Raw genomic sequence first — 26,277 nt, 5'->3', positions numbered from 1 at the left:
TACATGTTGGGATTACCGTGCTGCCTCCGGCTGCCTGGGATGCACGTGAACAGCGGCCGCGCAGGGGGAGCATGGGCCGGGGCTGAGCCCCTCGGTGGGGACCGGGGCTGGATCCCTCAGGGGGATGGGGGCTGGGTCTGTTGGTGGGACAGGGGCTGGATCCCTCTGTGGGGATGGGGGCTGGATCCCTTGGTGGGACAGGGACCGGATCTCTCTGTGGGGATGGGGCCTGGATCCCTCTGTGGGGTCAGGGGCTGGATCCCTCCATGGAACAGGGACTGGATCCCTCGGTGGGACAGGGGCTGGATCCCTCTGTGGGATGGGGGCTGGGAAGGATCTCCGTGGGGATGGGAGATGGATCCCTCCATGGGGACAGGGGCTGGATCCCTCGGTGGGGATGGGGGCTGGATCCCTCCGTGGGACAGGAGATGGATCCCTCAGTGGGGACAGGGCCTGGATCCCTAGGTAGGGACGGGGGCCGGATCCCTCCATGGGGACGGGGGCTGGATCCCTCCGTGGGACGAGGGCTGGGAGGGATCTCCGTGGGGACAGGAGATGGATCCCTCCGTGGGGACGGGGCCGGATCCCTCGGTGGGACGGGGGCCGGATCCCTCGAGGGGGGCACGGGGCCAGATCCCTCGGTGGGACGGGGGCCGGATCCCTCGAGGGGGGCACGGGGCCAGGCCGGGACGGGGGGTCCCAGCCGCTCGGCGGGACGGTCCCGGCGGGACCCCGCGCCGAGCCCCGGCGCGCCGAGCCCGCACCCACGCAGGACGGCGGCGGGGCGGGGCGGGGCGGGGGCGGGCCCGCGGCGCGCGGCGGGGAGGGGGGGCGGCGCCCCCCCGCGGCGCTGGTGCTACAACAGCGTGATTTCCCCGAAGTGATGCCGGCGGCGGCAGCCAATGGGAGGCGCGGCCGCCCCCCGCGGCGGCGCTGATTGGCCGAGACGCAGCCAGGCCTGGGGCGGCGGGGAATCCCGGGCGCCGCCGCGTTATACCCGAGGACGCGCCCCGCGGGCGGCAGAGGCGGGTCGGCGGGCAGCGGGTGCGGGAGTCTCTGCTCGGCTCAGTTCACCTCACCTCACCGCTGCACACCACGGCACAGGATTGCACGGCTCGGCACTGCACTGCACTGCACTGCACAGCGAGGTGGGTCGCGGTGCGTCCCGTCCCGTCGCTCGCCGCTCGCTCTGCACGGCACCGGGGCTCCGATCCCCCGTGGGATCGGCCCCGGGGACGCGGCTCGGCTCGGCTCGGCTGAGCTTGGCTTGCCTCGCCGAGAGGGGGCAGCGCCGGGTTTCGCCGTGCGGAGGCGGTTTGGGGGAGCGGGGCTCTTCGCGCCGGCGGCCGTCGGGTGGGCACCGGGCATCCCTCCGGCGGCGGCGGTCGCGGCCCCTTACCCTGCCCGCGGGAGGGGACGGGGCGGGATGTCCCCCCGCACCCGCGGGGACGGGCATGTCCGGGCGCGGCTGCCGCTCTGCCGGAGGCTCCGCTCCGCCGTTGAGCGTCTGCCAGCGCCGAGCCCCGGGGCCGGATCCCGCCGCCCCGAGCCGTGCTCCCCGCGGGGGGCAGCCAGCCCCGGCTGCCCTCCTCCCCGCGCCGCTGTCCCCCCGCCGCCGAGCGCCTTGTTGGTGAAAGTTTGAAATGTATTGTTTGGGAAATCTTGGTCTGTTTGTCTTGAAAAAAACACCGCAAACAGGAAATTATTTCTGCAGAGGAAGGGCTGGGAGGGCCGCGCCGCCCCGCTCCGGCTGCGCGGCGGGGAAGGAAGGGCGCTGCGCGGCGGGGAAGGGTGCTGGGCGGCCGGGCGCGGGTCTGCCGGGGCTGGCCGCGTTGGTAATTGGGGATCCCCCCTGCAGCAGGGTGGGCTTCCCTCCCCGGCCTTGCGCAATTTAATTAATAATAAACTTTTAAGAAGGCGGCTGTGCAGTTAGTGCCCCGCCGTGGCCGCGGAGGGGGGGTCCCGCACCGGTCCCCGCGGGGGGACACCCGCACCCACTCCCGGGAAAAGCGCGCCGGTGCTGGCGGTGGGCTCCCTCCCAGGGTGGGGGGTCGGGGCCGGGCTCCCTCCCGGGTGGCCCTGTCCCACGCAAAGCTCCCCCCAACAGCACGGGCCGAGCACCCGCCGCTGCAATCAGCCCCTTTCCAGAATTCAGACCTTCAGGCGTGTTTTTGGTGCCCAGCAGGCAGAGCACCAGCGCTGCCATTCAGAAGCAGGTGGAAGATACTGAAAAAGAGTTAAGATGCTGGAAAAGTAGTTTTGGTTGCATTGATAGCCTTAGTGGTAATGCTTACAGTACAGAAGGGAAAGGAGGGGTGACATTGCAGAATGGTTAAAATAGTGATGAGTGTTTTGCTGACCTGATATTTCTTTCATAGACAACATGCCGGTGTCAAGAATGCGCATGAGGCCCTGGTTGGAAATGCAGATTAATTCCAATCAAATACCAGGACTGATATGGATTAACAAGGTGAGGGTCATTTATTACTATCATTATTATTATTATTACTTCTATATCCTTAACCATCCTTGTTCTTAGATGACACTAAACATAACTCAAGATCATAAAGGAAAGAAGGACATGGAAAAATCTTGCAAGCATTATGTTTAGAAAGCAACTATTTTTGTTTTCAGAAAAGGTAGTTCTGGTTGGCACACAATGTAGTAGTTCCATTTATTTCCCTGGGAAAATTCCCAGGAGGGAAATGATAAATTAAAGTGAAAGCAATCTGAACATCATGGAGAACCAAGAAAACTCCAAGATCTCTTTGAACTCCTGCTGCCCACTTGAGCCAAGTCACCTCCTGTCCCTGTTAAGTAGCTACTGTTACAGTCCCAGTTGCTCCCAGTTACAAGATTTGGCCTGAAAGAAACTCTGGATTTGCCTGACTTTGGTCTGGAAGGCACATCCCTGCACCTGTACCGCCGGATGAGATCACTAGGCTTATTCTCTTTCCCTGAAGTTTCCATATCCATCCCAAGGTGATATGTAAGCTAGGGCATGCTTTTCTTAGGATTCATGCAGGATCTTATGGGCAGCTTTAAAAAGGGATTCTCTACCAAAGCGTACCTGGAAAATATACTGTAGTTAATGATACATTGGTAGAGCAGATGCATTTAAATGATTCTGGGATAAAACTGACGGTATTGCTTATTTGTACTGTACTATACTACATGTGGCTTTCCCAGTTTCAGAACTTATAAAAAACCTTGTATGCATTGAACGAAATAGATGGAGCAATGGATGCTTAGTTAAGATACAGAGCAGAGGGTTTATAAAATTTCTGAGCTGCTACTGAGAATTCTTTGACTAAATCCATCATTCGAAACTGGCATGTAATGCTTCTTTCTCAATTCAAATCTCTATTGGTTTAACTTCAGGATAAGATGATGTTTCAAATCCCGTGGAAACATGCAGCTAAGCATGGCTGGGACATGGAGAAAGATGCCTGCCTTTTCCGGAGCTGGGCCATTCATACAGGTGTGTGCTGGCTTTACGTTTTCATCAGTCAGAGGAATATCTCAAACAAGGCGTTTTTTTGCCTTGACTTACACCTCAGGTAGCTATATTAACTCCTAGTATATATGTCAGAGAAAACAGAATAATAATTTTTTTTTTTTTTGAGGGAAGAACTAGCACTGAAAAGTCTAAACACTCACCCCATCTTTTATTTATAGGAAGATATAAAGTAGGTGAGAAAAACCCTGACCCGAAAACCTGGAAGGCGAACTTCCGCTGTGCTATGAATTCACTGCCTGACATCGAAGAAGTGAAGGATAAAAGCATCAACAAAGGCTCCAGTGCTGTCAGGGTTTACAGGATGCTGCCGCCCTTGACGAAGGATCAGAAGAAAGGTAGGCCCTCGGCAATCCAGCTGGGGTTACGCAGCTTCCACTACTGCGCTTAAACACTGCTTAAATTTCCTGCTCCGTGTAGGCAGGGGTATAACAGACCTGTTGGTAGCACTGGTGCTGCTGGGGTTAGTCACTGGTTATTGCCATTGGTTACAGCTTGTACACACAGTTCATTTTATCCCAACTGCTTTAAACGTGCCTAAAGGCATCATCAGGAGGCAACTGGGACTTGCTGCTACTGGGACAGTGGTAGCAGAGCTTTCTGAGCAGGGCTCAAAGTTGCAAGAGCTCACGCTCACCTGAAATGTCAGCCAGGCAGCCCTTTCTCACATTTGTCTTATTTTTATTTAACAGAAAGGAAGTCAAAGTCTTCAAGAGAAGCAAGAAACAAGAGCAAGAGAAAGGTATGTGTCTGTAGAGGCAGCTGAAGAAGCTAGAGGTTTTGGTGGTTTTCATGCTTAATTTTTTTTCATATGGGAACTTGTGCATTTTTAGACAAGTCTTTCATTCTTTGCCCTTATTTTTGTAGTCATATGAAGACATGAGGACGGAGGAGTCAGCAGAAAGACTAACCAACACTCCTCTGCCAGATGACCACAGTGGCTACACCGTTCACGACTACACGGGGCAGGAAGTGGATGTTGAGAGCACGTCCATCACCTTAGGTGAGACTCAGTTTTTAGCTCTCTGAGCAGAGTGGAAAGGGCTGTTTGTGCTAAACCCACAATCTTTACGCCAAAAGACAAAGATAACTCTTGGGGCTGGGCCTGGCTGTGCTGTCAGACAGGCAGGGAGGAAATAGAGATGATTGTGTCTCTCCTGCGAGTGCCAACTCCTCCTGGTGCATCCCGCAGACCTCTCCCCGTGCGAGGTGAGCGGCTCCCTGACTGACTGGAAGTCGCCGATGGAAATCACCATGGCTGACAGCACCAACGACCTCTACCAGCTCCAGGTGTCTCCCCCGGCTTCATCCTCAGAAGGTGAGTATTTCTTTTTTCCTAGCCCGGTCTTTCATCGGTCTACTGGAGGCAGGTTGGAGGCAAGGCAGTGGGATGAAGAAGCCGGGAGGGTGGGACTGGGGGTTCCCAAGGCAGCTGAAATGAGGTGATGCCAGAAGCAGGACAGAGATAGGTACAATAGTGACAGTGGAGGTAACCATGCTTCCCAATGGGGCAAAAAAATTAACTAACATAGATATATCAGAGGGGTTCTTCACTCAGGGTGCAAATCCTCTTCCTCCTGCATACCAACTAGGCTCTGCTTTGGTGACTGTTGGGGAGGCGTAAGAGCTGGCTGGAGCCATGCACCCCAACGTGCAGTTCTTGAAGAGCATCTGAGGTGAAGGGCTGTGGGGAGTTTGGGGCACAGAGCTGCTGATGGGCCTCCCCACCTCAAACCCATGAGCCACTCCTCGGTGTCATCCGTAGGGGGGAAAGTAAAAGGTAGTGGTGTTGTGTGACAAGAGACTTGTCACACAGAAGCGGGTTGTGTGGTGAAGAAGCAGAAGTGCGAGGGCTAACGTGCAAAAAGTTGACATCTATGTCTCTTTTTCTTCTCTTTTTTTTTTTTTTTAATGTGCTTACAAAACAGTCACAGACGAAGATGAAGAGGAAATGAACTCGGAGATTTTTAAGGTAAAACCAGCCCTTCTGGTCAGAATAAAATTGGCCAAAGTTGCTCTTTGCACCTAGAGAGGAAAGGAAGCAGCTATCTGATCCAGCCCTATACGAGCTGAACATACACTTAGGTAATCCAAGACCCTCATTAAATGAGGAAGCCTGAAAAATTCAATATAAAAAGGCTACTTCACAAATGTGAGCTGGAGAGGACACATTCATGGAAATATTTACTCTTCATGTGAAAGTCAGAGAAAGCTATTGAGTACTGCTAGAAGTAGAGGTTGCTGTATTAGAGTCTGCAAAGCTTCTCTAGACTTCTTCATTTTGCCATTCCCTCCATCTCTGACATGTATGGCACTTAATCTGTGTTTCCAGACATGTCACGCTCATCCCACTGATAAGATGGGGGTTTCATCACCGAAGGGACCGTGGCCCGCCCTGTTTTGCATTAACTTTTTTTTTTTTTAACTGGGAGTAAACAGAGTTTTATGTAATTTAGCATAAGAAGATATAATTTGATCTTTTTTGCTTACTTGTTTTCTAGTTAAAAGAAAGGAATAAAATATTGTACCCACAGAAAAAAGGAGTAGTTTTTACCATCTCCTTATTCTCTTACAGTTGCTTGAACCAGCCCAAGACTGGCACACCACCAGCGTTGGGGGGAAAGGCTTTCTCACCAACGAGCCGGGCACGCAGACCATGTGCAGCACTTACAGCTACAAGGAGCAGGATGGGGAGATCGACACGACTTCAGGTACAGACTCCTCGGTTACCACTGACGGTCAAGGCCACAGGACGAGGCAGATGAGGGTTTTCATGCAAGACACTAATTGGGAGGGAGCAAAGCAAATGGAGGAATTTGCATATCCCCGTGTTCTGAGATTTCCAAGTAGCCTGTCGGAAGGCTGTAAGGAATTTGTTGATAAAAAGGAAAAGGCGAAAAATGCCTCCAGTAAGAGTATACTACAGATTTGTTTTAGGGTTATACACATGTAAATTATGTCAGCCCTCAGGAAATCCTTGCAATGTAACTGAAGAATTTCCACTAGCAGTAGCTTAAGTGGCGCAGTTTAATAGAGAGTGTTCGCAGTATTTTAGCAAAATATTAGACTAAGGTATTTGCTCATATCTGAGAAATCTTTCTTTTTTTATATATTTACATATATTGACTATTTTGCTCTTGCTGCATGTGATTCAGTATTCATTCTTGGTTTATTTTGTCTAGGAGACCTGGAGTTCAGGTTCTTTGACCAGAAAAACAGCCTAGACTTCTCCTGGCTGGAGACAGTGAGACCTACCATGCAAGTCATTTCTTGTGGCTTGTAAACCCCTGGCTTCCTCTGACCATGAACTGCTCTTGGGTAGGAACTTTGACGAGCCTGAGGAGAATGGAAGAAATCATTTGTTACTGACTGAACAAAGAAAGTAGCTTTTATATTCCGTTTAACTTTTAGGCCTGAAAAGGTTAGCAAGAAAAACTCCATCATAAAAGAAAAAAAAAAAAAAAAAGACTCCCATCTCACTAGCAGGACTCCTGGCACTGAAGATGCTCAGCCGCAGTACGCACCTTGTCATCGCTTCAGCGGTGAAGCTCTTACTGGAAGGTTGCCGATGTGCTGTGGGATCTGACCTGGTGGGGTACCGCTGAATGGCATCGTGTGCCGGAGGCCTGGGGAGGAGAGATCACGCGAGACGTGATGAGCGCTTTACTCATGGAGTGCTTGGGAGAGACACTGCAAATGAGTGTCTTGCCTATTAGTTTTGGTTGCTGCTTACTTGTGCAACACTGGTGACATTGAGCTTAACAACTGTCATTACACTTAGTCAGAAAAATTGCACTAATTGGCCCTCTCTTCTTTGATTTATTCCATCACATAGTTCATCTTTCAGATCTTTCGACTTTAAACTGTGTAAATAGTTTAGACCAGTAAAATGTGAAAACTCAGTTTAGGCTTTGCTTCCACATAGTACAGTTACCCAGGTCCACTCATAGGATGTTACCTGCTCGTAGGCATGCCTTATCTATTTCCACATAATAGTTGAAGAGCTGCCACATGAAACCATTTTTGCACTGATGGGGCAGAGCTCTTTATTTATGCCATTCCATTCCGTGATCCCTCCTAGCACTCTACCAGGATACTTACAGTACTGTATGCAGCCAGCTGTATCACCCTGCAGACCTACCCTGGGCCACTGTGTGCAGAAGAGTGCAGGATGGAACAAGTTCTAGTTTGCATGTAATACATAGAAATTAAATCACTAAGCTTAATAGACTATTTTCTTGTACATTTTGTATATAAAATGGTGTATATTTGTTTTAATAAAAATGTTTTATATATGACATGTTTACTTTTTCTCATGGAAGAGCTCTGAGAATGCATTCCAGATTCCTTGAAAATACCCAAACAGATGTGCTGTTGACAGAGACAGTTGGATGGGTGTTTTTTTCTGAAATCATGAAAGCACAGGGAATTAATACAGTTTGCTCCCATTTTCCACCCTGCCTCTTCCCAGTGCAGCTGATGGGTAGAATCCTGCTTGTCCAGGTCCTGTGCACATGTTGGGTAGTTGGTTTGTATCTGCCATCATCTGCGACAGGCAGATCTAACTTAGAGCAGGGTTACAGGCTCTGCTATTAAAAAACCCTCTGCACCAAGTCCCTGCTATGGATGTCCCTACCAGCAACACTGTCAACTCCTGTGATAAGATCAGCAGTGAAGACCTAGCTAAATAACTCAGGTTTGCCTAAAAGAAAGCACGTGCACAATTCAGAAGGCAAGCGGAAAGCAAGCTGGTTTTCCACTATATATTTTATTCATTTGCCATATTTTCAGGCTGGAAAGGTATGACGTTATCGCATCGTCTGGGGTGGGAGACAAGAGACAAGTGTGGCTGATGCAATGTGTCTCCAGCTGCAGCCGCTGGCATCTGACGCTGCCTGGAAAACCCCTGTACTGAACAAAGCTGTGCCGTGATGGCCTTTGGGGAAAAACTTCATTCACTGAGCAAAAGCGAGGGCGGACTGAAGAGAATATCAGGCTGCGGGAGAGGAAGACCCAACCCAAAGGGCTGGAACAAAGCGGACATTTCCTACGGCCTTTGGCACAGGCTCTGCTGTGACTTGGCCTGCAGACATGCAGGGACAGATGTGGCGTTTACCGAGGGAAAAAATAAGTGCCATAGAAAGCAGGTGGTGGTGGTGGGTCTCAAATCCAGCACAGCTAAAAGGTTCGGATACGGCACAGCCAGGTGGATGGGCGGCCTGGGGAGGGAGAGGCTGGGCAGGGTTCCTGCAGTGCCCGTTAGTCATTAACTGGCCCTACCTCTGTGACAGCCCAAAGCGGGCAGCTGCAGGCAGCACCCTTCCAGGTGGCACCAGGTGGAGAGCAGCTTCCTAGGGCCTCATCCTGGCTCTGCGTGGGTGGCAGCCCGGGAAGCAATGACCTGGCCGTCGCCCCGCAGCGGTCACGCTCCCTGGCAGGGTATCTGGCCCGAGGGTCCACCTCCTGGGAAGGGATCCGTCCAGCCAGGAACCCGCTGGGTACCAGGGCTGCCGGAGCAGAGGCCACGGCTGCCTCGGATCACACCCACCTAAAATCCTGCCCTACTACCCAGTGCAGATCTAGAGCAGGAACGTTTTGTGCACGAGCAAAGAAATCACCCACCAGATCAGACTTGTGCCCTGGCCAGCTGCAGCAGCAGCTACTGCTGGGGAGAGCGTGGGGCTGCTGGATCCAGAGCCGCCTCTGTACGCCCAGGCAGGGACAGCAGCTCCATGTCATGACACAACCAGAGGAAATCAGTTTTGTTTAGGAACTGCTGCAAGTTTCTTACACACGGGGGGAGGGGACAGGAGAGAGAAGGGAAACTTTCTATGATGCAGACAGTGCTAAAAATAAGATAGAGATTAATCTGCCCATTCATGCATTAAAAGGAGCAAGTTTTTCACAGTTATGCTCCAATACAAAAAACCCAGCACTTAAATTTTCACAGATAAAAGGTTTGACCAAGATTGGAGGACAGAAGAAAACAGCAGCTAGTGCCTCACACCCAGGGACCACAGGCATGCTCCGAGTGTGTTTTTACCGGGACAGAGGAGATGCTTTCCCTCGCCACCTGCCGAGGTACCTGCGTGGCCAACCGCACATTAGGTATTTTGCCAGTGAAAAGTGGTGAAGTCCCATCATGGGGTGGAATTTATCTGTCCAGTTGCTTCACTGGGTGAATAACTTCCAAATTCAAAGTACTTTGTTGTTGGTTTTGTTGTTTTGAACATTTTGGGAGGAGAAAAAGAAGCAGAGTCGAGCTCTCCAGCTGAGACTCAGAGGCTGCTGTGCCACGTCGATGCCTGACTGGCTCCTCCATCACCTCCAGGGCAGGTGGGATTTGTAGAAGCGACATTTCTTCTCCCAGTGCAAACTAAGGAGACCTTTAGGCTGCTTGTACCCAGAGGAGCATCATGATCTCTTTAGGATGAACCTCCTGCATAGCCTATGCGACGAAAACAGTTTTAAAACCTTGACATTGGATTCTTCTGAACTTGCCGATCCTAATCAAGCTCTTCATAAACCCAGTAAACTTCAGCTGACTTTCCTGTGTTGGAGTAAGAGTTGTTTTCACCTCTAATATGCAAACAGCTACATTTAGCTGGGAAGTAATTACATTTCAGGAGACCAGGTCATTGGAGAGAGTTCACCCCTGCCAAACCCAGACAAAGCAATAAAAGAAAAGTTTTTATGGGCAGGGCTCGAAGGGTACATGGCTCTTGTGCAATGAACCTTGTGTAACAGTGAGAAAGATCTATAGGCAATGCAACTGTTTTAAAAATAAAGAGAGATCACCTCTGTGTGGTGGAAAACAAAAAGTAGTCGTTATGTAATCAGTGGTCATTTGGGAAATGAGCGGAGCTAATGCTGCAGGCTTGGCAGGCTGCTTGAGCAGGGGCTCTCCATCGCTCACACCGTACTTAAACCATCACTGGCTGCAGCTTACTTGCAAACCTTGAAACCATTTAAAGACAAATCCCAAATTCTCCTTATTTAGTTTTAGAACTCTAGGATGTCAACAGGACAAAACATCCTGAAAGTAACACACAGTCTCAGAAACAGTCCCACAACCTGAACCTGGGAAAGCCCTACAGTGATTCAGGCACAGATTTTTCTGCTGCAGCATCCTGCATCAAGGTGGCAGACCTTGGTTCATGCCACCAGGGATTTTCAGTGCTGCAGAGGCAAGGATATCACGCATCTGTTAACTGCAGCTTTTCCTAGTGAAAACCGTTGACCTATAAATAGAGTTGTTGCTTTTTCCCCCCCGATCTTTGTCCAAACAACTTGTTAAAATGCCCTAAATAATTAGAGGGAAACATGGCTTCCTCCCCTGTGATTTGCTCAGCACATTACTCATGATTTAATCGCTCACTAGGAGCAACCTATGAGCTGCTCAGCACCACGCTGTCTAAAGGAGCCTTTTGCTCTTGGTTGCCCAGAGCGGTGGCACCTTGCATGAGCTTTGCCCAACAGCCAGCAGAGCCTGCAATTGTTGTTTCACCTTTATTTGACATGGTGATTGAATCCTGATAATTGGACACATTTCCAGGCAGTCACATGATTTACCATATCACACCTATAAAGGACAGCAGTGCTTCAGACCAAAGGTATGAATTTATAACCGCAAAAAATAGTGGAATATTTGTTTGTGGTGCAAAGGCAAACTATTGCTTAGATAGTAACTGAGTATCCTGGACTGCAAACATCATTTCTCTGCTGTTGTGCTGAGTCATTCCTCCTCTTTGGTTCCCCAAGGGTCCATTTCCCCCCCATGTTCGTACACACAACACAAGGAAGACAGAAACTTCTGCAGGACAGAACCCTCTCCCAGAGGCTCACGAGGGCCAACAGAAGTAGTGTTGTCTGTAGAAAGGTTGGTTTTAGAGCTTAGATAAGGAAAAAGCTTCCCAGAAAGGGAGGAAAGTCACATTTTCATGGAAATTGTATCCAAGTTGTGTTTTCTCCTACACCGAGTGCTTCAGTCCACTCTGTACCCTCTTCCACCACAGCGCTGCACTTCAGAGATCCTTTTCCTCCCACATTTTTCCATCCCCTTCAATAATTCTTTCACTTTTAAACTCGCCCTGTCCTTCCCCGGCCCCCCCCCCCCCCCCAAAAGAAACAAGGCAATCATAAAATCACGTTCGTGCAGGTGGCATGTAGTGCATGTAGCTCAAGCTATCTCTCTCTGTTCTAACCTTTGGTCTTACCTTTTTGATAATGTCAGGATGCAAATTCAGCCGGCGTGGTTCCCTGCCACGCTGGGCTGTGGGTAGCCACCCCATCCCAGCAGCTGGAAAGGGTCAGGGAAAGCTTCCCATGGCCCTTTTCAGAGCTCAAACAAGAGCATGGTATGCACTGCCACCGAGCTGAATGCTCAAGGGCCACATCAACCCAAGACAGAAGCCATAAAACACCTAAAACCCTAGAAAACCTGCTCGTCCTGCTGGCAGATATATTTGGTCACCAGCAGAGGTGTCAAACCACGCGGTATTAAGGACTCAGGGCTGCCAGGCACAGACAATCATATGCTCATCCCACTAACCGCCTTGCTGACCAAAGTGAAGAGTGGTGCCAAGTCACAGACAGCATGACAGCAGTAACAAGGAGGATGGGGTAGCCAGGAGGATCTGTAGCCACAGGGCTAGGACGGCCAGGGAGTGGATGAGGGCAGCAGATCTCATCACCCACCCATCCACTGTGGGTTGGGACCCAGGTGCCAGAGGTTACCAGGGTCTGCCTCTGCATGAATACAAAGGCAGTTAATCATCCCTTCTGGTATATAAGGCTGGTAAACGAAGTCAGGACAAATGCATGGATGGAATAGGTATTGGACAACGGTTATCAGGAGATTTCCAGGAACAAGGAATCCAATATGCAGGGAGCAAACAGGACAGCAGACCCAGCCTCTCTCCCTGCCCCCTGACAGCCGACACAAGTAGTTGGGCTCTCTTCAGCCTCTTTATCTTCCAGATGATCCACCCCCTTTGTTTTGCTCACGATTCATACAGAAACTTCACTGTGAAGCCTTTGAAGAGCCTGACAGCTGGTACCTGGCTGGCCTGGGCATGGCTGGGTGCAGCCACTGTCACCTGCCAGCGGAGCTGCCGGCTAGGGACGTCCGGCAGGGTTAGGGGTGAGATGCTGTCACAGCCCGCGCGGCACAGACCTGCCTCTCGCAGCTCACCGGTGTCTCCTCAGCTGCCAAGAGGCTGCAGGGAGGAGAAGGCTGAGCTGGTGGCACGGGTTGCCTGGCGGCACGTCAGGTTGCCAGCAGCTCTTCCCTGGCAAGCAGCATCCAGCTCCTGGGCCAGAATAGCAGCGATGCGCGTTACTTAAACAACACGAGCATCCTCAACAATGACGACTGCCAGTGCCTGCGCAGAGGATGCCCAGTCATCGCAGATGAACTCACAATCTATTTTGGTATAGGAAATTTCACACTTCAAATAAATACTCCCGCCTGTTGTGCATCGTTCCCCATCGCACGGCTGCGACACGCTACGCTGCAGGCACGTGGCCACAGCATCAAAGCACAGAAACACCGGGGCAAGCTGTGTGCAGCAGCTTCTGGGGATCTTCCAGGGGAATTCAACCTCTCCACCTTCACACGACTGCCCTAGCAGAAAGGGCTGCCTTGCCAGCCACTGGCAAAGGGAAGGACTTTGTTTCCTCTGTTTGCATGGAGCAATGGTTAAAAATACAAAAGCAAGGGAGTGGTTAAAAGGCAGGTTTCATTGGGAGGAGGATGGGGCAATGGTCTGAGGAGCTTGGGTAGATGGAGGTTTTGCTCCTTTCTAAGCATGCTGTGGTTTAGCAGTGACAGCACAGAGAATGAAGCACAGCAAACAGCATAAGGATGCTGGCCCTAGTTCAAAATGAATTCAGCACAAGCATTACATGTATTAGCTATTTGTAAGCCGGGCTATTAAATAACAAGATCCAGGATAACCACAGGCATAAACACTGAATGTGCCCAGTTTTAATATCTGCACTGCAAGAATACATTTCCCCGAGTTTGTTCTGTCATGAGCTAAATACTATAAAGTTTTCACCAACGGTCGTCAGGCAGAAAAAAATTAATTGAGAAGCCAAGTCCAGACAGGTACAACTTTGTTTTCACCAACTTTATTGCTGAAGAAAGCAGAGGAAGCAGAGCGCGGAGTGTGGACTATGCTGGCCTGTTCCCAGCCTTGTGGCTGGTAAATTGGTTTGTAGGATATTTTTTTAAAATTCTGGAGGGAGATAGCATAGATTACCAGTGGCATTATTTAAAATCAGCAAGTGAACCATGTTAGCACGTATACATTTCACACAGAAATAATTAGTCAGTATTACATCCAGCAGCTGCCATTCCTGCCCAGAGCTATCCTTTGCCATCAGCTTCGGAAGAGCCTCACTGGGGTTTCTCCTGCTCCGCGTGCTGCACGCCACGCTTCTGGAAGCCCACGGACAGACTTTCCCGGGGGTGCACCAGGGTGACCTGCCTCTGCGCGAGTGACACAGGCCACCATTTGCTCTGCCCTGCAGCTCCGCACGCCCCCCGCCCTCACCCCGTGGTGGGGTCCCAGCTCACCCAGTGCAGGCCAGGGCTGTGGCAAAGCTGTGCTTCATTTGCCTAATGTTCATGGGTTGGCTGTATCATCTCAGGCTGCGTGCCAAAATCCCTGCACAAGCTGCATCACATCAAGAAATCTCACGTAGTTTGTATCTACTAATGTATAACATCCATCAAGTTCACACCAACAATCAACAACTGCATCTGAGCCATACCAAAAGCATCTTAGAAGTTGCCTACAGAGTATTATCTGAACCACAAGGGTTGCAAACATTTTACAACAACCGGTGCATCAGAAATGTGCTACTTCCCAGCCACTGTGCAAAATGCCACCAGGCAAGTCAAGAGGAATGGTCCAAACGAGCACAGCTCACCGATGCTACATGCACAATTTCCATGCACGGGTGATCAGCCTGTCTCATTGACTGGCTTTTTTTCCATGAGGCAGGGAGAGGAATGCAATCATCAAGAAGAGGAAGCGGATTTAAAAAACACACAGCAATTAATAGGTGCATACTTCGACCTATTTTTAATTTACGTCTTGTGACTGACCAGATTTCAGATTGGTGGTGGGTTTAATGAAAGCGCTGTTACTGAAACCACCCTTTCTTAGCTGATTTAATGTTATCTTCCCTTAGAGCTAAGACAACAGAAGTTTTTTTCCATTGATTTTAAAAGGCTTGGGCCCAGCTAGATTATACTCTTGCCCAGCTGTATGAAGAGCTGACTAATTTTTGGGCCTTAATTCCCAGATCCTGTTTGCTGTTGAGTTCATCCCAACAGTTCAGAACCCAACAGCCTCATCCCTGCAGCTGAACACCTCCTGCACCTCTGCTCCGAGACAGGCAGCAGCCCATGAAAGCCATGTGCACGTGCTGGCAGCAAAGCCAAGGCAAAGCTTGAATATAATGCCGATCTTCAGGAAAATTCCCCTCCCTCAAAACAGCAATTCCTCATGGAGAAGCATGGAAATCTTTGCTGGAAGCACAGGCTGAGCCCCTCATCCCCATCCCTGATGAACAGCTCAGCAGGAGAAAGACCCCAGCTCACTTTCCTCCAGTATTTTACTTGTGATAACCAGGTAGAAAATCTTCTGCCTAATTAACATCTTGAGAGACGGAACTCATTGAGGTGTTTTGATTACAGTGCATGCTCCTTTATGTAACAGGAGCATCCAGGGCTTAGGGAGTGTGGGCAGCCCTCGAACTGTGCATAGGTATGAGGAAGCCTTTTTCTATGTTCCATGGCAGGGCGACATCTCCTGCTGCCATGGACGAGCACAGCCAGGCTGAGCAGGTGGCCTTTCAAGGCAGACTCCCCAGGATCAGGAATGACTCTGCTTTTGCCCCTTTTGCAGGGACTACAGACCTCGCAGCAGGAACCCCGCAGCAGGACAGCAGTGGAAGCCTGCTCCCCTGACCCAGGCAGCACAAGGCATCCCACAGCTGATGCTCGACTGTTCCCAGTGCCGAGGCTGGAGCATTGACACTGCACCACAAACACATTGCATGGTACCTTACAGTTAGATCCAAGTAAAGGCAAATGTCCTGTATTTCAGGGAAACCTGCTAACTGCCCTGGAGAAGGTTCTCGCCATGAACAAGAATAACTTCCACCCCAAGCCATGTTTAAGGCTATTGGGATCACGTTGCAGCAGAGGTGTTTCCCTGCCAACCCCAGGAACTGCCAAGCACATCCTGTACCCTGCAGGAGAGGCACGGGCGGGCTACGTTTTGCTTATAGCAACCAGCTCCTTTTCGCTGCTTGGCTGCTGCAGGGATTCTGCACCCCTGCCCATCTCGACGGGGCTGGCTGAAGGCCATCTGCGGAGGGCCCTGGCTCACCAGCAGTGCCCCAGCTCCACAACTCTCCCCGGGTTATCAGTGCTCACCAAACCCACACCGACCGCTTTACAAACAAGAAGGTTTCTGCAACCACAGAAGCAGTGGGAGCAGCCGTGCCGGCAGGCAGCGAGGGGCTGTGCTCCAGCTTCCCCTGGGCCCTTGGCTGGAAGGAGCCGCTCCATCATTTCCGTGACCTTTTCACATAGCCCCTGTAAAGGTGAGGAAGAAGACACTGGCCTTCCAACTTGTTTCTTTTTGCTTTCAGTGCAGGACCTGGCAACCTGCAAGACAGAGGACCCAGGTGTTGTCCTTACCATGGGTCCCTCCTCAAAGTCAAGAGGACAGTGCGGGAAACCCACTGCTGCCCTCCCACCCATGGGATGGGCACAGCAGCCGCCCAGCACAGCCCTGTGCTTACCTCCTGACTTCTTGGTAAGGACCTAGAAGGGACTCACTTCACCCCCCTTTACAGAATAACAAACAATGCGGGGGCAGCTGGAGCCGCTTCGGTGGCACAGTTTCACAATGAACTCGCTGTGGTTCAGCAAACCTCAGGCACTTTTTGTCTGAGGAACAGGAACCTCAGCGACTCGGGTCTGCAGGACGCGAGCCCAACCCTGCAGGAAAACGAACTTGCTATGGTGTCAAAAACCCAACAAAACACTCGAGAGCTTGGCACTTGGGACACGTCCCCTGCTGCGGGCACCCTGAGCCCGCACGTGTCACCTGGGGTAGAGCACTGCTCTCTGTGCAGAGCCCAGTACAGCTTTCTGCTCTGGAAAACAAACGCAGTAAATTGAGAAAAACTATGAGAAAGGCTAATGTTATACTCGATAACAACTTGCTGCCTCCTGTACCTCTGCTGAGCAAACCACTATTTCCTGAATTGAGGTGTCAGGCATAAAATATTTCACATGCTGGAGCAACCGTCACCATCTGCTAAGTGACAAACAGAACTTAAACCTTTCCTGGTATTTGATGCATAAATCAGGGTGCGTCCTGTGTGGCTACTTGTGATTCTGTAAGTGAAAACTCCCTGTCTTGCTTGGGGAGGTGGCAGTAAAAATGCTTGTATAGCCAGCGTAGATTTAGTCTAACCCACTTTCTATCGAAGTATTTCTATAGCATGCCTAACTGGAGCGTGCAGTCTAACGCTACTGCAGCAGGAGTGTGGCCAGAATTGCCTGTGGGCATCAGGTATGGCCATACCTGAAGAACCAAGAACTTGCTTCCTTGGATATCCTCTTTTCCCTACAGCTAATATGGGGGAGTAGTGACTTGGCCAGTACTCATGGCCCTGCGGGTCTGGCAGGCTGATCATTGCAGAAGCATTTATCTTTGCTCTTATCCCTCCAGGCACTCATTGATTGTCCTACCGACTCCATACCCAGCAAGCGTCCAGCAGACAGTGTTGCCTGAAGCCACCAAGCCACGTGCAGTGAAGACGAGAAGACAGATCTCCGTGCTTGGAAAGCATTGGCTTCACATGATAAGCCCCCACCCACAGGAGCTCCTGGGAGGTCTCCTGTGCGAAAGCCACACATTATATATTGTCACTTAAAAACATGCTTCATCAACATCATTCACAACACTTGCAAGAGGAAAGGCTGATTGCTGGTGTCAGTCATCAGCACAGGAGGGTTAATGCCGTGGGGGCACGGGCCCAGCTCCAGCCCCATCTGCTGCAGTCACGGGAACCCCAAATTCAGCGTGTGAACGATTCATGCCCCAGTTCAGCACTTCCTCTGCTTTGATCTCCACCTCAGAGGACCAGGTCACCTCCTGCTCGCGTCTCCAGTTCACACAGGCTTGTCTATTCAGACCTCCACATCAACATACACAAACAGAAGCATACCCAGCAGATCGAGGAAGGGTCCCCTCCACCCAGCACTCAGTAGATCACACCTAGAATACTGCGCCCAGTTTTGAGTCCCCCCCAGTACAAGAAAGACATTAACAAACTGGACCAATAAGCCCAAAAAGCTTGAAGCTGCCAGCACAGCCAGGGGCACAGAGCCCTTGCTGTAAGAGGAGGGGGCAAAGGGGGCTTGTTCTGCTGGAGGAGAGGCTTTGGGGGGGCTCTAGCACCCTCCTGCTAGGGGCTTACTGAGAAAGTGGAGCCAGGCTCTTCTGAGGGTGCATGGTAGGAGCACGAGAGACAAGGGGGAAAAGCTGAAATGACAGGCTCAGCCTGGATATCAGGGGATGTTTTTTCCTGCAAGGACAGTCCAGCGGTAGGACAGGTTGCCCAGGAATGTTTCCATCCTTGGAGGTTTCCAAGACCTGACTGGAAATAGCCCTGGGCAACTTGGTCTGACCTTGTCAGCCTGCTTGAGCAGGAGGTTGGACTAGAGTCCTCCTGAGGTCCCTTCCCACATGAATTATGTTACAGGACTACTCCGCTATGTTCTTCCACCAGCAAGCAGATCATTGCAGGTGGTGCAGTTTACAAGAAGCTCTTTGCTTTCCCCTCCTGCTTTGTGCACTGATTTACCATCTGTTTATCATCTTTCTCTAATCAGCAGCTGGCTTCCAGACCATGCTTTCAGAAAAGCTCTTTTCTTGTTAAGTTTTGATTATGTTTCAGTTAAGGTCTGGTACTAAGTCTCCTGTTCTTCCACATCTCACAGCCATAGAAATACAGCTATTGGTGGTCGTTCCCTCACTTGGTGGATGATGTTTCTATGCTGCCCAGAAGTACAGCAGCATAAAGCTCCCAGGTGAAACCATCTATATCAGCTTCAACAGCAGAGGCGAATCCCAACCACACTTTACATGGCATTTCTACCCAAGTCTTTCACACCAGCTAAGGCATTCTATGCACTGAGGTGCTGCCTTAATATCTGCTTTATAAAACTCAAAAAAAAGGACTCTAGACTTACTATTTGAGGAAAGCTGGATCATCAATAACAAGAAACCCTCCACTCCCCAACCAAGAAATATCAGACCAAAAGCTTTCACTGAATTGGAAGCGGGGAATAACCTTCACAGGCTGATGCTGCTGCAAGATGCAGAGGTCCGTCTGCTCACCCATTTCTGTCTCCAGAGGGACACCAAGGAGAACACAACCAGCAATTCCGCAAAGACTTCAGGAGCCCTGCCTGCCCTGGGGTTTGGTGGTGTTGCAGCTGTGCCCACAAGTGCTTTGAATTTCTCAGGAAGCCTCTCAAACAAAATAATCTAGATGCAGAAAACTAAAGCACAAGAGATCCCATGCCCTCTATACAATGTGGGAAGCTCCTCTGAAGGCACTTTTGATGCACATTATTACCAGAATAAGCCACAGGAGACAATTGCTCATTCTTACTGAAGTATACAGGAGCAGAGGGCAATTGGTACAGGTTAGGAAGAAGCATTTGGTGACTTGGAAGTTCCTTCTCTACATGATGTTCCCAGTCACACAGGGGCAGACATTACCTGCCCTCAGGCTTGGCCCCCATCCAGAGCATTGCAACAGGAGGACAACGAGAAACGGGTACAGGAGAAGTGTCCTGTAAAGTACAGTGAAAGGAAGAGAGGAAAAACCAGAAATATTTGGGGGAGGGGGTGACGACACACACACAGAGAAGGAAAGCCTAGAGCCAGTAAGAGTTTGGCTTCTGTCTATGAATGAAGCGGGGAGGGGGGGGAGGAAGAAACAGCTTAATTTTGTCTTCAAATGCAACACTTGTAATGCGCTGGAGACCCACCTGTGCAGGCAGCTCCACCAGTAGCGTTTACCTCTCATTCCCAGGACACTCAGTAATGCTCTTGAATCATTTTGATTCATGCCAATAAGTGATAGCCCACAGCACTCACTACATGGGAATGATTATATTTATTTACTTATCTTCTGAGGGTAAAAAAGAAAGCCAAGGATGACTGCAGCAGTTCTAAGCCACATGTAGGTCAAACAACAAGATGCAGACTTCCTTAGACGTATTTCTAAAACAGGTATTAGAAACTCCAGATCAAGAGTTATTAAAACCCAGACCCTGTAGTTTACCTGCCCTTATTTCTCAACCCAGTGTTGCAGTAAATTAGCTTGGGGTCTCCTGTCTAACCCCAGGATACCAGCAAACCAGTGCATCCCCACCGTTGGGATTGCACTCCTAGTTTCTCTCAACCACTTCTATCCTTAGGTAACAAGCAATAAAAATTTCAAACAATATCAGAATACCTGCTGCAAAGAGGAGCTGATGTGATGCAGGCTTCCAGCCTAGCTCTACTGCACATCACTGCAAGGGCAGAGCCCACAGCCAGGGCTTTGTGGAGCTAGCCCTGCTGCCCCAGGAGCCCTGCTTTCAGATAAATGGACCTACTGGCTCCTTTCCTTCCTCCCTGTGCTAAATAACCTCACTGCAAAGCCCTTGCTGATAAGAGGATGCAGCTGAGAGGTGCCCCTGGCTAAACTGCCCCACAGAAAACCCGGAGTATAGCAGGGTGCTGAGGTCAGGAGAAGAGCTGCAGCTGCTGACTACAACATTTAAATGCAAATGGAAACAAAAAACACACTTGCAAGGTAAACAGCAACACATCGGAGCATACCAGAACCCAGCAGCGTACAAAAATGCATTACAGCAGCTCTACTTCCTATTTCCTTTTCCTTACAGCTCTGAAAATAATAGCTGCAGAGGTCAGGGGGTTTGGGACAGTTGCTGGTAATCAGGCAGCTGAGAGCGGTGCTGCTGCGGGGCCAGCTGAGCACACTCAGAACCAGGTCCCAAACTCCAGCCGTTTCCAGCCTGATCTTTCCTGCTGATTTCCTACCTGATTTACTTACCATCAGGGTGCAAAGCACCGCAGTAGGAGCTTTGGTGACAGCAATACCTGGCGATGGGGCACAGGGATGCCGGGGGTGGGGAGGGACCAGCGTGGTGCTGTCAGAGCCCAAAGGCAGCTTGGGTCTGAATCTGCTCCTTTCTGCTGCTGCCCGATGAAGGGTCTCTTGGAAACAAGAAAATTCTTATTGAATTTTTATGTTGAAGCAGTGCTAAAGTTGCTGGCCAAAATCAGCATTGAATTGTCTTAGTTTCTGTACAGATACAAGGTATGTTTGGTCTAACAGCCCGGAGGCGAGAAAGCACAAGCTCCGCAGGAGCAGGCACGAACACCCAGCCCCGGGTGTGTGTTGCACCATCAGGAGAACCGCTTTCCTCCCCCTCCTCACTGTTGTGCACTATGATCCCAAAACGGCAGCACCATCCCCGATGGAAAATGAGGCCCCTGGGCACTGTGGTGGAACCAGCACTATTTCAATACCGCAAAAGCTACAAACTTGCAGAAGCAGCAATATATCGATGAGATGATGGTAGCATGACTGCAGGTATTGCCCAGCCAACTCCAGTCTGATTCACTGCAAGTATCTGAGCGATTTTCTAATGGCCTGAGACTCACAAATTTTACAGGGTATTTGAGATACAAGTTGGTGTCCGTTTTACTTTAATATTAAAAGACAGGGAAGTGACACAAGGTTTGATAGAAGAGAAAGCTGGCAGAACGGTCTAGCTAAAAGGAAGAGTGGGGAAAAGTCAGGCATAGGCAAGAGGTGAGGAGGACAGAGATTATTTCCACGGCCAGAGCCCTGCAGACAGCATGGTGTAAATATCTTACTCTAGCTTGCAGTTCTAGTAGCCATAAAAGAGGGAAAAAAATTGTAGAAAGGATGATAAATACCCATTTGAAGACAAAATGCAATAGGAATATCAAAGATTTCATTTAAAATAGCTAAAGTATGTCTTGGTCCAAGGCTCAGAAATCCTTGGCAAGCAACTGGTGAAAAGGGCCTGAAGCTGATGAAAGAAGCAGTATTAGGAAATGGGAACTGAAGCAATATCTACTGATGGGAAAAGAGAAGTGGCCAGGATATTTCTCAGCTGGTTTCACATCCAGACACCTCCTTTCATGTCAATCACTCCTGCTTTATAATGAGTAGGAAAGGGAAAGGTCCGTGCCAGACCCGGGACTGCCAAGGGAATCAGGGTACCGATGGAGACACCCCATCATATGGGGACTGATTCACAGGGCACTTCTTATTTAAGGTACCATTCTCCCTCTTGTGCAAAAACTGCAATAGGGAAAGTAACCTCTCAGTTGAAAAGTCTGGTTTATGGATGCCAGACTTGACACGTTTTCTACCTAGGAGACAAAATATAAAAACCAAAAGGATCTCTTACTTGTACTAGGTTTTAAGGACTATTTTGGGTCAGTAAATGACCGCGTAACAATAGAAGCAAGATGCAGAGTAAAGAGCATCGCAGGTCCAGGTGACGCGTTGCAGTTTGGTACCCAAATGCAGATGGATGCCAGGAAGCGTTACAGAAGTGCCGGTGTGAATTAGCACCAAACTCCTATCCAGCAGCATAGCTCCCTGGCTGAAGTACCTAACATACACCTGAAGCACCAGGAGTTGCTCTAGGATATGGATGCATATCAGGTTTTGTCACGGTTTAACCCCCGCCGGCAACTAAGCACCACACAGCTGCTCACTCACTCCCCAGGACGGGGGAGAGAATCAGAAGAGTAAAAGTGAGAACATTTAAGGGTTGAGATAAGAACAGTTTAATAACAGAAATAAAATATAATAATAATAATAATAATAATAATAATAATAATGAAGAAGAAGAACAAGAACAAGAGGAAGAAAAGGAAAATAACAAAAAGAGAGAGAAATAAAACCCAAGAAAGACAAGTGATGCAAATGAAAAATAATTGCTCACCACCCACCAACCGATGCCCAGCCAGTTCCCGAAGCAGCGGCCCCCCGGCCAGCTTTCCCCCAGTTTGTATACTGGGCATGACGCCCTATGGTATGGAACAGCCCTTGGGCCAGTCTGGCTCAGCTGTCCCGGCTGTGCCCCCCCCACCTCCTTGTGCATCCCCAGCCTTCTGTCGGCAGAGCATGAGAAGCTGAAAAGTCCTTGACTTAGTGTAAGCACTACTTAGCAACAACTAAAACATCAGTGCGGTATCAACATTATTCTCATCCTAAATCCAAACCACAGCACTATACCAGCTACTAGGAAGGAAATTAACTCTATCCCAGCCAAAACCAGGACAGGTTTGCACGTGGGCATCACAGGATAACACAACCCCAGACTCGCACCCGTGGGGACAGCACAAGCCCAGGGACACTCACACTTGTTACAGTTGTGGCATCTGTGTTACCTCCCTCAAAATGTGTGGCTGTGTGGGGGTTTATTTTAGAATAGCCAAGTACAGGGGAGGGTTTATGTTTCTGCTTTCTTATATTTACATACAAATAAAACACATAAATATATCCCAGCACCACACCAACCAACCACATGCAAGGAGCCAGCAGACAACAGCCCTGGCTGTACCCAGAGAGACTGGGCTTGGTTTAATTTCTAACATAACTCTGCCAAACTGGGGACTCCCCGCTTCTTCCTGTTGTAACTCACGGCAATGTATGGTGTTTAAAGACGTGTACGGAGAGGCTGTTTTATTGCAAGTGTTTCTTCAGCACCAGTTTGTAACTCGTATTCTCACATATCAGCTGCTTCACCTCAATCTGTTTTGGATTTTGGCAATGAAGTTTAATGAGGTTAAAGTAAAACCTCTCAAAGATTGAGAAGGAAAAAGCTCTTTGTATTTTGGAAAGAAAGGGGTTTAAAGAGCAGTTGTACAGTTCAGGGCACAGGCAGTGAGAAAGTGAAGTGCTGTTCTAGGATTTCTCGGTCTCACACCACTTGAACCCTTGTAGCTGATGGGGGTCCTATGCACAGTGACTGGGCACTTCTACCCAGAGCAGCTTTTTATCTTCCATCAAAGAGAAATCTGGTGTCTCCATGACCACTAGCTAATGCAGAATTTCTAGTGCAAAGGAGGAACACGGCGTGGCCAGAGCTGCACGGTTATACCATCAATTGACAGCAGAATGCAGCGGGTTTGCACCCACCGTGGGCTGGGCCGGGGACGCGCCGCCGGCTGCCGCGGGGATGGAAGAGGAGTGCAAGGGAAGGCTGAGCGTGACCCACACACAGAGCTTATGTTGTGTCCCCATCCAAAAATGCATAACAAGGATGATGCAATTTACCACAGGTCCATTTTTCACAATCTTTTTTCATAATCATTTAGAAACACCAGCAGAGACTGGTGAAGCAGCGGTGCGATGACTGAACTTACACTCACCTCTAGGCAGCCTGGGAAATATTAACCACAAACTTGAAGTGAATATATCCAAAGCCACAGGTTTTTTTTTCTTTTCTTTTCTTTTTTTTTTTAGCTCATCAGCCATGATACTTCATGAAGGCATTTGTAATACTGCAGAAAAGAAGAACTGAAAATTCCAGAGGTGCATTTTATGCAGTACGAAATATGGTCTCCTCCAGTTTCATATCTTAAATTTGTCTTTTGCTGTATTCCAGTATAATATTCAGCTTGAAAGGAGCTGTATAATGGTATATATATAAACAAATATGTTACATGTACAAAGGGGAAATGAATCCTGCCAACATCTTTGAGGAAACTTAAACTTGAAATCTGAACTAAAATAGGTATCTTCAAAGATTTTTTCCCCCAAACATGTTTTCTTTGAACTCCTATTTAACACCCTTAATTTAATTTTCCATGCAGCAGATGTTACTCACCAAATATTTTCTAAATAATACCTGATTATTGTACAGTACTATATTTTACATTGAGAAATCTATATGGAGTTGCACAGTTAGTTAAGTGAGGACCCAGTGCCTGCTGTGAGATAAAACTGGTCCCTGTTTCAAACCTTCTTCAAAAAGTCTGACAACCCCAGAAGACTAGATTATTAAGATACAATAAGCACATTCATTCCACCCTGTCGCCATGGCCTGTGGAAATATGAGGTTTACATTTCTAACACATTCAAAAGCCCAATTTCTAATAAGCCAGGTGATTCCAGGAAGGCAAAGAGACCTCCTGAGGAGAGGGATTAAAGTGGGATGAATTAGTTCAGCACAGGTTGGTGTTTATTTTGTGCTAGGCAGAGGAAGCCCTTGCTGGGGGCCCCTGCTTTTGAGTGTTTGGCCACTGAAATCCAGAGATGGTCTGATAATGATCTTGGTAGCGTCAGAGTCTGAACATCAGTGAAGATAAATCTAGCGGTAACAGACGTGTGAGCAAGGTCAAAGCCTTCGACAGTGAGACAACGTAAGGTGGAAACCGTCCTTCATCCCCGTTATGACATGGCTGAGTGCCGAGGAGGTTGGCTGGTTCCATCGAAACGAATCCACTTCTCTAGAAGTGACCTAAAAATACGCACCCGGCGTGCCAGCATTCCCAAGGCTCTTACACAGAGCAGACACGGGCCGTGTTCTGGCTGCAGAATGCACAAGAAATGCCAAAATTAAGATCTTAATCTTTACCGGTTGCAAAGCACATGGCCGTGAAGCTGAATTCAGATTCAGGACTAACTCAACCGTCTTTCTTCCACATTTCCCTGTGGTGTCCCCTTGCCACGTTATTCACCCAACAGCCGCCGGATGGCCAGAGCTTTCCCTTGGCCGTCGCCCAGGCACTGGTCGGGAGCACCAGAGCTGCTGGGTGTGCGGACCATCAACTGCTGCTCCACCAGAAACCTCCTCTGCATCCCTGCTTCCATGGGGAAAGTTTCCCAGCTTTGGCTTCATCCCATGCCTCCTCTGGGTATAAACCACATATCACGCGCTGTAAGGAAAGGGACAATGTTAACATCTTGAATATTACTGTATTTCTAGATGAGCTGATAAAAAGTATTCCTTCTTTGCCAAAGTGTATTCATTTCTCCACATGCTGATATCCATTCTCCCTGCAAGTGTTTTTTATAAATACACACACACACACACGTTTTTACAACACTGGCATCAAGACAGCTGACAGCATGTTACCTTTGGTATATTTTATAAAGCTCTTCTCCAAACACCATCACTGGAGCAGCCACTGACAGGTCTGGCTACACCCTGCCAACGACCTCCCATCTCACAACCTTATTCTGGCTATATTCCCTTACAGTGGGAAAGTGCCGTTGTCTTCCTCATGCTAGAAACCGTCCCACGTGAGGTGGACAGCAGGGTCTGCCCTGCAGACGGCTTCAGTGTGGCAAGATGTGAAGATGGAGAACTGCCTTTTTCTAAAGCTCCTACCCTGAAGTCATTTCCAAGACAAAAATTCTCTCCTTGCAGTCCAACTGGAAGGTGAAAACTTAGATCAGGGAGCCTAAAATTTTTGTAGCTCTTCACCAACAGCTGCGGGAGTCCTTGGCACAGTCTCTGCTTCCCAAAAGTTTATCCATTCCAGCTGACCCAGCTCACCACGAAAAATAATTTCCCATGTTCCTCACCTCCTGCACTGTCTTAAGGTGCTTTAACTGTCCAAGATCTGCTTTCCCCATGACCCGAGAAA

General features: G+C 49.5%; 1 protein-coding gene and 1 long non-coding RNA gene across 5 annotated transcripts in view; one reads left to right on the top strand and one right to left on the bottom strand.

The window, feature by feature from the left end:
- Positions 1–1,001: 1,001 nt before the first annotated feature.
- On the top strand, positions 1,002–7,815 carry IRF1 (interferon regulatory factor 1). The gene is made up of 10 exons (XM_082324532.1): positions 1,002–1,148; positions 2,379–2,470; positions 3,382–3,481; positions 3,679–3,855; positions 4,210–4,259; positions 4,385–4,520; positions 4,710–4,835; positions 5,446–5,489; positions 6,093–6,228; positions 6,700–7,815. The coding sequence occupies exons 2-10, from the start codon at positions 2,384–2,386 to the stop codon at positions 6,798–6,800; spliced, it is 957 nt and encodes a 318-aa protein (XP_082180658.1). The 5' UTR covers positions 1,002–1,148; positions 2,379–2,383; the 3' UTR covers positions 6,801–7,815.
- A 3,839-nt stretch (positions 7,816–11,654) lies between these two features.
- Positions 11,655–26,277, bottom strand: part of LOC309596293 — a 40,046-nt gene continuing 25,423 nt past the window's right edge. For 3 of the 4 annotated variants that reach the window (XR_014229482.1, XR_014229483.1, XR_014229485.1), the window contains exon 4: positions 11,655–25,563. This is a non-coding gene — a long non-coding RNA (uncharacterized lncRNA). The remainder of the gene's footprint in view (positions 25,564–26,277) is intronic. The other variant, XR_014229484.1, reaches the window with a different exon arrangement.

Source organism: Platalea leucorodia, assembly GCF_965183815.1.
Source record: "Platalea leucorodia genome assembly, chromosome: 11".
In the NCBI taxonomy this organism is placed as follows: Eukaryota; Metazoa; Chordata; class Aves; order Pelecaniformes; family Threskiornithidae; genus Platalea; species Platalea leucorodia.
The sequence above is the reverse complement of the archived record's forward strand: the minus strand, read 5'-3'. Positions and strand labels throughout refer to the sequence as shown.

Bases quoted from the DNA above. Each gene is read 5' to 3' on its own strand.
- IRF1 (XM_082324532.1), top strand. From the start codon at position 2,384: ATGCCGGTGTCAAGAATGCGCATGAGGCCCTGGTTGGAAATGCAGATT. The intron at 4,260-4,384 runs GTATGTGTCTGT...TTATTTTTGTAG, and splicing joins GAAACAAGAGCAAGAGAAAG to TCATATGAAGACATGAGGAC. The intron at 4,836-5,445 runs GTGAGTATTTCT...CTTACAAAACAG, and splicing joins CCCGGCTTCATCCTCAGAAG to TCACAGACGAAGATGAAGAG.